Source organism: Nannospalax galili, unplaced genomic scaffold (genome assembly GCF_000622305.1).
Source record: "Nannospalax galili isolate Female #2095 unplaced genomic scaffold, S.galili_v1.0 scaffold318, whole genome shotgun sequence".
NCBI lineage: Eukaryota > Metazoa > Chordata > Mammalia > Rodentia > Spalacidae > Nannospalax > Nannospalax galili.
In genome coordinates, this window is record NW_008341889.1 from 3,154,889 (window position 1) to 3,167,667 (window position 12,779).

At 39.3% G+C, this 12,779-nt stretch overlaps 1 protein-coding gene across 1 annotated transcript in view; it reads left to right on the forward strand.

Annotated features, from left to right (window-relative positions):
• The first annotated feature begins 3,056 nt into the window (after positions 1 to 3,056).
• The window catches only part of Gabrb1 (gamma-aminobutyric acid type A receptor beta1 subunit), a 388,517-nt gene continuing 378,794 nt past the window's right edge, over positions 3,057 to 12,779 (forward strand). The window contains exons 1-3 of the mRNA XM_008837693.2: positions 3,057 to 3,403; positions 3,579 to 3,670; positions 4,074 to 4,141. Of these exons, the coding sequence (XP_008835915.1) occupies positions 3,324 to 3,403; positions 3,579 to 3,670; positions 4,074 to 4,141 (240 nt within the window). The 5' untranslated portion in view covers positions 3,057 to 3,323. The remainder of the gene's footprint in view (positions 3,404 to 3,578; positions 3,671 to 4,073; positions 4,142 to 12,779) is intronic.

Genomic DNA, 12,779 nt, shown 5'->3' on the forward strand with positions numbered 1-12,779 from the left:
GATGACAGAGTATGGAGGCTCTAGTGGGAGAGGAAGGCTGTCTATCTGATGAGTTTATATTCATACTCAGATGCCAAGGAACTCAGAAAGTAAGCGACTGTGACCAGTAATAGTCATATATATAGAGATTAGAAATGCATGTTAAAACATCTCAATGTCAATTGCCTTAAAATGAATTTTTCTGTATGAAACTGTGTACTTTAACAATGAAGTGGAGATCTTTTTTAAACATTAAAAACTTATTTAATTTTATGTCTTATAGAGTTTATAATGAGTAAAAGATTGTACAAGCGTAATAATCCATCTGTAAACCTAAAAATGTACAGCCAATTTTGAAAGAGAGGTACTCTAGCTCAGAAAAATATTATTGAATAGGTTAATGCTGTTGTAATGAAACGCTTGTTCTAATTTAAAAAACATGTATTGAGACAGGTTCTCCCCTAGCCACAGCTGTCCTGGAACTAGTTATATAGACCAGGCTGGCCTACATCTCACAGAGATCCCCCTGCTTCTATGTCTCCAGTGCTGGGATTAAAGGCATCAGCCACCACTCCAAGTTCTTATTAGTATTTACAACCAACTAGGAAATATGTATTTCATTGAATAATATATGATTTAAATGAACAAGCACAGTAAACACCAGATCAAATGCTTCTTTTCTGATCTGAATATGTTCTCTAGGACCATAGACCACTAAATGACAAATTCCACATGAAAAGGGACTGTGCATGCTGTTTTGTTTACTGTTGCATCACCAGCTTGGCACGTGGTATCTGGCACCTACTAAATGTTCTGTATGCATTAGAGTAATAAATGCTTGAGCAAATGAGTCAGGCAGGCATCGAGGATGCTTATTTTCTTCAGTGGCTTTCTCAGAGTTGTGCAGCACAGAGAGCCTTTATGTTTCAGCAGGTCCTGGAAACATAAATAAATCTTTCTTTTTACCCATCAAAAGCAGATTCACATGCATTTTAAAACAAGTTCCAAGCTGGAGAGATGGCTCAGCGGTTAAGAGTACTGACTGCTCTTGCAGAAGACCCAGGTTTGATTCCCAGCACCCACATGGCAGTGAACAACAACCCGCAACTCCAGTTCCAGGGGAATCTGAAGCCTTCTTTTGACATCCATGGGCATTGCATGACTTGGGTGCACTTACATGCACGCAGGAAATACATTTGTATACATAAAAATAAATTATATATATATATATATAAAGCTGATATTCTCTTTAAGGCATTTAACTGAGACAGCATTGAAGATTTTGTGGTAATTAAAGAATGTTGAAGGGTGGGTTTTTTTTGTATTGTTTTGTTTTGAAATATTAAGCTCAGTATGTGCTGCAGTGTTGGTACAGTTCTTTAGGGAACCTTTTACTCTCACTCTTGTATTGTTTAATGTCTCTATTATACCTCATAAAGCCTATGATTGTCTTTTACTTCTCTGTAAGCTAAATCCTATCTGACTTTATTTTGTTGTGCAATAACTCTTTTTTCTTGTTTTCCCTGTCTGATTCCTCCTGTCTTTTGAGATCTGTGCTTCACAGCGTGGAGTAGTGTGCTTCACCGGTTTGAACTTGAAACGCAGATCCCACTACTTATTAATGTTTGATATTAAACTACTGGTTTCAGTGATCCGAAACATTCTCTGCGTTCTATCATTGGGCTGTTGTAGGATTTGAATGAGGTAGCTGTGCTGTATGCACAAGAACTACTGCTTAGAAAGAGAAAAGTGTTGATGGTCCTTGTCACAGTTATTCTATCAGAATGTATTGCCTAAATCCTAAATCTGATCCTGTCTGTGCTTACTTAAATGTTCAGTGTTTTCCTGAAGCCTAAATGCAGAGTATATAACTCTTAACTTCCCTTCACACCCTCCTCACCTACCATCTCTTCCTTTTCACCTCCCCTTGTCACTGGCCTTTTCTGCATTCAGTTAGATAAGTTTCCTGGTTTCTAAGATTTGGCACATGCTGCTTTCCTCTCTAGAAAGTCGTCCTCACAGTCCCTGTCCCCATGCCCCTCCACCCCTGTCCCCCTCCCCCAACTCCGCTCCCGCTCTGGCTAAAAGCTTTCTCTGGAACCATCTCTACTGCTTCTTGGTAAAATAACACTCCTTCTATGTCTAATAGACTAGGTAGAGAAACGTTGATTTTGTTTATGTTTATGCCTGGCCTTTTGAAGTAGTTGAAGTAGTTTTCTTTAGGTCGGGAGTCCTTTTTAAGTCATCTGTCTTAGATGTCCCAGACTACACAGAATATAGTAAAGACTTAATAAATGTCACAGAGCAAAGACGCGTGCCTAGCCCAGAGTCTCCAGCCTCCTAACAGGTATTCAATAGCATTCACTGGATTACATTTGCTGACTTCCCTTTAATTCAAACAAGATTCTCTCCTAAAGAGCTCCTTCCTACTGCCTCACACTGGTTAGACTCCAGGTGTTTCAGGGTCCTGTTTGAAGGGAGTCACCAACAGGAGCTAACATGCTGGCAGTTTTAAGCAAGAAGCACTCCTTAGGAGAACTAGAAGAAAAGTAGGACTTGCCAGGGAAGGCCCTGGAAAAAGGATTCCAGGCCAGCGCCAGAGCAGCTGCCTATTCTGGCTGCCTCCCCTTCCCATTCCAGAGCTACTCCGAATGGACAGCGAAGGTAAAAGGTAGGGGAGCAAGCTGAGAAGTTGGCCAGTCTCTCCCTGTCTTTCTCCAAAAAAGCACTACACCAAACCTGGTGACCTAAGGTGCCTCCCAAGAGGATCTGATCTAATTCTTAGCCTCCTAAACCCGCCCAGAGTTCCCTTGGCTTTCCCCCCACTTCTTCCAGGGCTGTCGCTACCAACTCCCCCTGCCTAGCACCCTTCCACCCTCTTCAGGCAATTGGAGAACCGCCTCCAGACTTCTGGCTCTAGGACCTCTGTGACTGTCAACAGAAAATGCCAATCACCAACGGTCTTAGCCAAATCACTGAGAACCCTATTTAAAAAACAACAACAACAAAAACAACCACAACGAAAAACAGGAAAGGAACACAGCAACCTCCAACATAAGAAAACTCCTCCGTTACACACATGCAGATAAGCTCCCCTGCTTGGAGACAGTAGCTTGTCTCCGACTACCGGGGGAACACGGAGCACCCTAGACAGGAACTTTAAAGGGATTGAAATCTGTTGCCTGTTCCACTAGGAATATTGTTTGCAAGGCACAAGGTGTCTTTTTGTAGTGAGTACCCTTTGCGCATGCGCAGGTCCATTCGGGTACTCACTGCCCAGCCGCCGACTAAGTTGCATTCCTTGAATCTTCACAGAAAAGACAATTCTTTCATCGGAGTTAGTTATGTGGACAGTACAAAATCGAGAGAGTTTGGGGCTTCTCTCTTTCCCTGTGATGGTTGCCATGGTTTGTTGTGCACACAGGTGAGCTGCCTTGTTCAATCTCTCTTTTTTCTTGGTGTTTTTTTTCTTTCCTTTTCCTTTTCCGTGCCTGCTGGATCATGTATATTGTTATTTGGGGGTAGGTGTGCTTATATCTTTTCATGTCTGCTCGCAGTTTGTGCACATTCTGAATACCGTTCCTACTTCTTCCTTTCAGCGCCAATGAACCCAGCAACATGTCCTACGTAAAAGAGACAGTGGACAGACTGCTCAAAGGATATGACATTCGCTTGCGGCCGGACTTTGGAGGTAAAGCTTCATCTTTTTCTTTTCAACCTGTAACCCATCCCTATTTCACCTTTTCTGTCAGAGATAATGCCCCCTCCCCCTTTTTGACATTTTTGTAAGCGTGCTGTACTCCGCCCTGGACACACACACACACACACACACACACACACACACACACACACGACCGGGATCTCCTGTCTCAGGTGGATTTACCCTCAGCCTGAGTCGTCCCCTTCTCCAGTCCGACACACCCTCTGCACTGTCACTGCATCACGCGTGTGCCCACACCTGTTTTCCTAGGCTGTCCCTTACAACAGGGTGGGGGAGGGAGCCTGTTTAGCATTGTAGGTCTGGGAAGACCCCCACGTACCCCTCGCCCCTGCCACTCAGACACTGTCTTTAATATGGCCCACGTCCCCCGCAGGGCCCCCCGTGGACGTCGGGATGCGGATCGATGTCGCCAGCATAGATATGGTCTCGGAAGTGAACATGGTGAGTGGCCTCCCCGCGGGCGCGGCGGCCCGGCTTACGCAGATGCGAAATGGACCTGTCCCCGTGTCCTCTGCTTTTCATTGGTGGTCACCTGGCCCCTGGTCCCGAGGGTCCCACTCCACGCGTGCTCCCCACGCCTGTACACACACTCTCGCTCGCCCCATGCTTTGTATTTTGGACACACACCGGCTACTGCGGTGTTCCGAAGGAAACGCGCTCCGCACAATTTGGGGAAGGAAGGGTGACTGTGGCGCCGGCGGATGGGCTGGGGCGGAGTCGGAGCCTTACTTTGGTAGGGTTTCCCAGTTCTTCGCGACCGGCAGGGCACCATCTGCCGGCAGCCCAGCGGCCTGCGCTGGGGCCCCCAGACCCCGAGTTAACAGTCCCCTGCAGCCTCCTAACCCCAAAGCACCCAGACTCCACCACCACGCTCCGCGAGGGGCTAGGGAGTGTCCCCTCCAACAGCATGTGGCGGGAGCAACAGGCTGAGATGAACCTTCTGCTTGCTAACACCAGAAGTGCACAAGCTGCCTTCTTGGTGGCTTAGCTTGTTCCCATGCGAGGCTTCATGGTTCCTCTGTCTGCAGCCTGTGCATTTAAGTTGGAGGAAACCCAGTTTGTTACATGGTTTTGCTTTACTCTAGAATCCTAGATGACTAAAAGGACTGGGTTGCGGGGTGGGGGTGTGTGCTGGGTAATGACACACCATCCTTTCATTTCAAAGAGGTCTACACTACATTTCTTCCTTTTTTTTGTTTTCCTCCTTTTCTCTGGAGCGACTATGGAATAGGTTGGAGCCATAGCTGTCCCTTTCTTTGTGGGCTGTTTCCAACCACCGAGGCTAGAGTTTTCTGTTTGTTTCTAGCTGTTCAGGGGAAAATGCCTGTTGCTTTTCCAGAGTCAACTATCCAGGGTACAGTTAGATTTACAAGAATAAAGTGCCATTTTTATTCCACTGGAAAAAAATACGGCAGTAGAAATTTAGACATCCTGAGTAATTTAGACTGAACCCTTTTAAGATTTTTCTCGTCTATGGAAATATGAGTTACTGAATTGTTTTTACATTGTATCAGGAAACAGTAAATACATTTATAGCCCACTGAATTGTATTGGAATAAAATGCGTGAGTATTACATTTCAATATTTTATAGTTGAAATTCTCCTTGCTTTAAACAGGTTACTTAAAATACTATTTTGTGGTATCAGTGATTGTTTCAAATAGTATTTTTCAAATATTTTTGACTATTGGACTGAAAACGAAACTCAGTGTTTTTTTCTCAAATTTAATCTACACAAGTGGATATTTTCTGACTTAGCAAAGATTTCTAACAGATTTATATTCTGTTTACATTCATGATAGTACCACGAAGCAACTATTTATAAACACCGAGAGGGATGTAACAATATATGCATATAGAAAACTGTGGCCAAGGACTGCAAATGCTGCTGGATGAATTAGACAGTGTATTAGCTTAACATAGTGTTAATGTAGGCAAATTATTTTCCTTTCAGTCAATTACTGGGCATCTTTTATGCCTCTATATAGATAATTTATAGCATAGAAAATTCAAAAAGCTAAAAAAGCAAACTGTGCTTTTGCCAATGGTCTTCCTTATTGTGATAAGGTATCTACCTTTCCAGAACTGCAGGGACCTGGGTTCAGTTCCCAACACCACACACGCGCACGCACGCACACACACACACACACACACACACAGAGAGAGAGAGAGAGAGAGAGAGAGAGAGAGAGAGCTGTATTTATATATACCTTCTCAGTTCTTTTCCAACTGAATTAAATAAATAGGTTGCTGATAAGCATAACAACCCCCACAACAAAAAGCTCTGTATAATCAGTTGTTAAAATCATATGTAAGCTGAGGAAAAGGACTAACTCTAAATGCAGTAACACTGAACATTTCCTCCTAATGACTGAATATCAGCTGTTTACTCACTGCTCCATGATAGGTGCACTAGTTATGTTTTGAAAAAATAGTCACCCTAACAGATAACCCTTTGATAATATGCTCTACCAAAAATACTCGTTGCCTTTTCACAGCACATTAGAGACAGAGGAAAATAGAAGCTACTTAAAGTTGAAAAATAATAAACTTTATTTTTGTCTTATTTATCCTTTTAATGAGAGCTCCTGGCAAGACTTGGGGTTCATTTGAATCTCTCCTCTATGGCAAAGTATTGAAATCAATACACTGGAGTTAGCTAAGAAAAATGGAAATAAAAAGGGAATTTTTTAAAAAATTGAAGGCTTGGTATAAACACAGCATAGATGGTTAGCCCTGCCCCTATCAAGTGAGAGAATTGTCTATATGATGCTTTGGACACTGTAAGTAGGATCAGAAGTCTATGTGAAATAAGATTCATAGCTTATTATTAAATATCCTTTGGTACTTTGATAGACGGGAACTTATGTGATTGTTAAATAGAAAATTTTCACCAAATTAAAGACAAAATAAGAATTAACAATAAATAACACAACTAGCATTTAAGGAAAATGTAAGTTAAATCTATTTCTGCAGAATTACTCATCTTTATATTTTTATTAATTAGTATTATCTGCTCTATGACTAGGAAAAATAACATTATGCATTAAATTAATGGGTTTTGAGAACTAGATTCTGTAACTTTTCATCCCTTTCATGTGCTAGTGTAAATAAGGTGTGTCTCCAGTTTAAAGGCTGATATCAGTTCAAGAGTACTTTCTGAATGATGTTCTTCAGGATATAAAATGGTTTCCCAAATATAAGAGAAAGAAAAGAAGTCTTTAGAGTTATGAATATATATATAATAAAAAATCCTAACATTTTCCAACACAATAGCGTGTATAATCAGTATACTTTAATGTATCAGGTACAAATTACATGAAAAAATGAGAAAAGGAATCATTAGTTCTGAGCAGTGATTTTAAAAACTCTAACAATCCTCCTGTAGAAGAAGATCTCTTTCTAGTATTAGATACATGGGAAAGGACTTTTTTCTCATCGTGGTAGTTTTAGTGATGAGATGGTAACTTTATAGTGTCAACATTTTGTAAAGGTTCATCTTAGAAGAAAGCTGCCATGGTTTACATTCTGTGTATCAAACCCTTCAAACCTTTTAATTTAGGATTTCTGTAAAGCACTTCTCCCTGCCCCTCACATACACACACACACACACACACACACACACACACACACACACATACACACACACGAGGACTGACTAGACATGAACAGGAAGCAAGTAGATTAGAAGGAAACATGAGCTTCCAGAAATTGCTCATAAAGTAACCACCAACTCCTACCCAGCGAAAAACACAGTAGAAGACAAAAATGTTCTCTTTGCGTTGTAGCTTGAAGAAACATGATACTAACTAAATACAACTCAGTAGCTGAGATTTTGTACTAAGATTTCAATAACAAGCTGCCCCTCTTGCTCAAGCGCCAAATGCAATCGTCAAGTAACAAACCCAAATATAGTTCTGTCTTCAAGGTAAAGATATGACAGTTGTGTCCACCTGCAGAAGACTCTGCATGTAATGTAGTAACTCAAAGAGGATTCAGTCTCATTTCCAGCAAAAGATAGTTCATTCCCCTTTTCATTCATCTGTGGGTACAGATTTGAATGCTCTTAAAGTCATTGTAAATAGCATCAACAATGACAAAAATGAGACAATTTCATAAATAATGTCTGGAAGAAAAACAAACTTAACCTGCCAGATATCTATTTAAATTCGCTGCTGTTACTATTTCAGTATTAGATTCTAGTATTAGGAACATCCTTCAGTTATGTTTAATTACCATCACCATGATGACTTCAACAGTAAGCATTTTGTCAGAATCCCTCTCTACCATGTTTTCTGTGGCCCTTCTTCTCAATCTTAAATGAATAACTGAATCACTCTGAGACTGGACAAAAATGCAAATTCAAAATCTGAGACCTAGGATGGAGCTTGACATTTTATATTTGTCTTACATGCTGCAAGCTGCTGGTGTGTGGACAGTATTTCATCAAGTTTGCAAAGTGTTATTCTATGATTTAGCTTTTTAAAAAAAAAAAAAGTGAACACTTTTTTTTTCCTTTTAAATTGCTCTACTAATGGTATTATGTCAAGGTCTTGATTAGGTTTGAAGTTACTTTCCAGTTACTTAAATAGGTAGCTGTACTCAAAGGGAAGATTAGCTCCATAATTAAAGATAAGCAACACTAGAGACACAGGCTGAGATGAGGTGGTTCACTGTAAACAAAAGTCTTCCTGTATCAATACTCATGAGTCAGCCAGGGCTGTGATGACTATGAAAGAATTGCAAAGCACAGTAAATCACAACACTGGCATTTTCTTTTGCAGAATACCAGCAACTTTTCTTCTTCAAAACAGAAAATATTGAAATTCCCCCACACAGAGGAGCTAGCAATTGCTTGTAAAATAGCCTAAACATATTCTTGCTGCTGTCAATAAATTCTCTTGGGTTAAGAGAATTTCCATTGGAAACAGTGCAAATAGGTCAGTGCTATTTAAAAGCTGAAAAACATACCAGCAGTTAAATAAACAGATAAACATCTTTCCCTAGTCTATGGGTAATCACCCAGGTCTCTTGTGGTTCTACATTAGATATGATACCATCTGAGGGAAAACTCCTTGCTTGGTCTTTCTGTTTGGAGATAACAGATATCTTTATACCCTAAATCACGTTAGAACAAGACTATCTAGATCTTGAAATATTGGAGTTCCTATATGAAGGTCAGTGATTTTAGGATTACAGAAATGGTCATTAAAGTATGTAATAAAGTTAAAACAAATTTTTAAAATGTATTGAATATTTCGTACATGTGGGGTATGGCTCTCAAATATTTTAAATTAAACAATTATTTAATCCTGATCCAAGGGTATGCAATTCTTGTTTCTTGATGTAGATTAAAAAACTTAAACTGAGACAGAGAGAAATTTAAAACGAGAGAAGTTAAATAAAGTACCACAAAGTTATAGAACTAGTAAACTGAAGAGTCAAGATTTGACAGTAGGGCTTAGAGATGTAGCTAAGCTGATAGAGTTCTTGTTTAGCATGTCTAAAACCTTCAGTTTGGTTCCCCATCATCACAAAAAGTAGGAGGGACAACATATGTCTGTAATGCCAGCACCAGGGTGGAAGAGCCAAAAGGATCAGAAGTTTAGCTACATAGCAAGTTCAAGGCCAGTCTGGGTTACATGAGATCCATTAAAAAAAAGAAAGAAAACAGATTTCCTATTTCCACAGTCTGTTTCCAAACTACTGGGTTATGTAAAATGTTTAAAATATGGGGGAGAGTAAGAGAGTCAGTCTCATTTAAAGGTGAAACTATGAGTAGGTTGACAAGGCGCTATGAACCCACACCAAAGGACAACTGGAGACACAAACCTCTTTCTCTCTCTCTCTCTCTCTCTCTCTCTCTTTCTCATAGATAGATAGATAGATAGATAGATAGATAGATAGATAGATAGATATAGATATAGATATAGATATATGAAGTCAAAGATAGATAGATAGATAGATATAGATATAGATATAGATATATGAAGTCAAGTGGAGGAGAGTAAGGGGGTAGCAGATCTAAATATGATCCAAATATGTTGTATGAAGTTGTTAAAATTAATTAAAAATTTAAAAAGGTTCCCCTTACTTAGCTTTGGAAACTTGAGAGAGGAATTTGTCTTCTCCAGGCTTCCACTTTTCCTTCTGCAAAATGAAGTAAGTTATATGATTGCTAAACCCCTTTCCAGTCCAAATATCCTAAAAATTTTCAGCCTTAAAGAATTTTGACTCTCTCAAAATGAAAAATTATCTCATTATATTACACTATTATATTTTGTCTTGTTTCAACCCATTTTCCTGTTATGTAAGTCTATTTTCAAATGATTGCATCTCACCAAGCTCCTTGATGTTCACTGGAAGGGAAGGAAATGTATAACAGCATTTAGTAACTTGTTACCCAGAATTTGCCACATGTGTTTACTGAAAAATTTACAATTGATTCCTATCAGTAGTGATGACTCAGAAAAAAAAAAAAGGCTGGCCAAAGAAAAAAATGAAAAATGCAGTTTTCATCTATAGTGAGCCTAGGTATTCCTTGTTGGGATCTGCATAGTCCTCATTGCTACTCTAGCAAGTGGACTGATGTATCTTCTTCTACCAGTCATAGTCCCAATGATGCCTCTTCTCAGGCTATGAATTGAAGATCAAAGGGAACATTTCTAAGAGCATTCATTCACTTACTCTAGTGAATAAAACATATAGACATTCTGTCTTTATGCAGTTTATAAAGTTTTTTTTAATCTTTAATTTTGGAGTATAAAGATTTTTCCCTTTGGATGATTTTGAAACATTGATAGTTATCTTAGTCTTGGGCACTTTTGTTCAGCACATACTTTCTGAACATTTAGTTATTTGTCAGATCTTAAATAAAGAAGTAGGAATGCGAATGATACCAGGACAAGTTCCAGACCCTCAAAGATTTTGCAGTATGGAGGAATATGTACAATAGACAGTTATTTTTAAACAATACCAAGGATTAATTGATAGAAACATGTGTGCCTTGAATCTTCCAGGAAAACAGAGATGTAGTTTCTGAGGCATCATGTGGGTTCTATGCTTGAAATGAATCTTAAAGACGAATAGTGATTAGCATTCATGGGTAGACTGCAAATGAGAAGGACCTTCCAAGAAGAGGAAATGCGTATGAATAGGCACACATGCCTGAAAACAGCATGCAGTGTTCTGAGAACTACAGGTGACTCACTATTGTGAGAATTGAAAGGGCACAGGGTGTATTGTCAGGAGATTAGACTGAGTTGTAAATGCAAGGTGAACGATAGAATTATTGAATGCTCTCAGTTGTATGAAAAAAAGTCTCTCTAAGAGACGTATTTATTTGTACATGCACTAGGTATTTCTGGAAGCTTACATAAGATACAATCAACAGTTATTATTCCTTCTAATGGAGCAAAGATTAGGAGTGTGTGTAGCGAAATAGTCACTAGTCTTTATATATGCCTTTGGATTTTCGGTTTAAAATTTTTATGCATGTACTACGTTTTCTTTTGTAAAGAGTTAACTCTGGCACACAAGATGCTGGGATGTGTATGTTAAAGAAATGGATCATAATTCTCAAAGAAGAAAAGCCCCAAAGCGTCTCACCCACATGTTTTACATTCAGAGAAACGTGGAAGATGAAGTAGAGAAGGTGGAGTTAAAGACAATGTTTCTGACTAAGAAGCTAGTGGGCTGTTTCAAAGTTCAGGATGGAAGATGAATGCTTAGGTAGTACAGTGGTCTTAGGAACGTAAAGTAAGGGAAATGATATTACTCCAATAGAGGACAATCTGATTTAGTGACTGGTGTATAATGGAAGTTTGAAAAGAAAAGAGTCCAGGATGTTCTCTGAGTTTGCACTTTGAGAGATGGCTGATGGACCCCCTTCTGCCCAGGGAAGAAATCTAGGGAAAGGAGCCCCTCCCCCAACTCTCTCTATGAATGGCGTATATTTATAGTAAGGAGAAGTTGAAGTATGTTGTTATAAGGCATTTGTATTTGTATATGCACTGAGGTAGAACATTAGATACTGAAATTATTCTGGAATGGACTAAATCTTTGACAAAACTTATCTTTTGTTTAAAAATTCTGGGTCTGAAATACAGTGACTAAATGAGTTGATTAGAAATATGGAAAAAGGATTCTAGACAAAGAAAGAGAGTGGTATGTGGTTAATTTTAATTATCCTTAGTAATACAAATTTTTAAGAAGACCTAACCCTGACAGAATTTAAGACATACTTCTCAAATTCTTCCAGAGAAGAGATCTTGGTGTTCAGTTCTAGCTATCTTTATAAATCAGGAGGAAGAGAGTTGTAGGGAACTCGCTTACACAGCATCTGCTCTCTTTTCCACTGCATCTTGAAACTGATTCAGAGTTTTCTGAGCATTGCGTTTCTATGTGAAATTGCATGAAAGCAGTATGAGTTCTTGTAAGTGCATCTGGTGATGAACTGGTTATCACAGATAGTGCAAGCTAGACTAGCTGTGGGTCTTGAGAAATGAAGTTTACCTGCCAGGAAATTCAAAGCAAATCCCGGGAGCTTTGCAGAAGAATGGCAACATTAGAAATGCCTATTGATATGATTTTAAGCAAGAATTTAACAGCCTTGTCCCCTAAAAGATGGTCTCGGAACAAATCTGGGTTGGCAAAGGCTTATTCGTAGATTGTATTGTGTGCCTTAGAAAAAAGAAAGAAAAACAACTAGAAAAACAGATTAAAATAAAAAAGAGCTCGAGGCAGCTGTTTACTGTTTCATCCATACCTGCACATAAAACAAATATGGGTGTATATGTGGGCGAAGGCCTTTAATATAAAATGGGGAAAATGAAAAGTTAGATACTTTGTTCTTGTTGCTGAACAGCGGGGTCAGAGAATTTTCTAGCAGTGAATCTCACTCGATTGACATTGCTTGGGACCCTTGCTGAAAGGAAGGGAACAGATTTGTTGAAATCTCAGAGCTCCACATGCTCTAACCTGGTTGTGACTCAGGGGAGATTTTCTTATAATTTATCATTTTTCATGGAATGATACCCAAATTCTCTAGTCAAGAAAAACAGCTTTGTTGTTTCCATAGA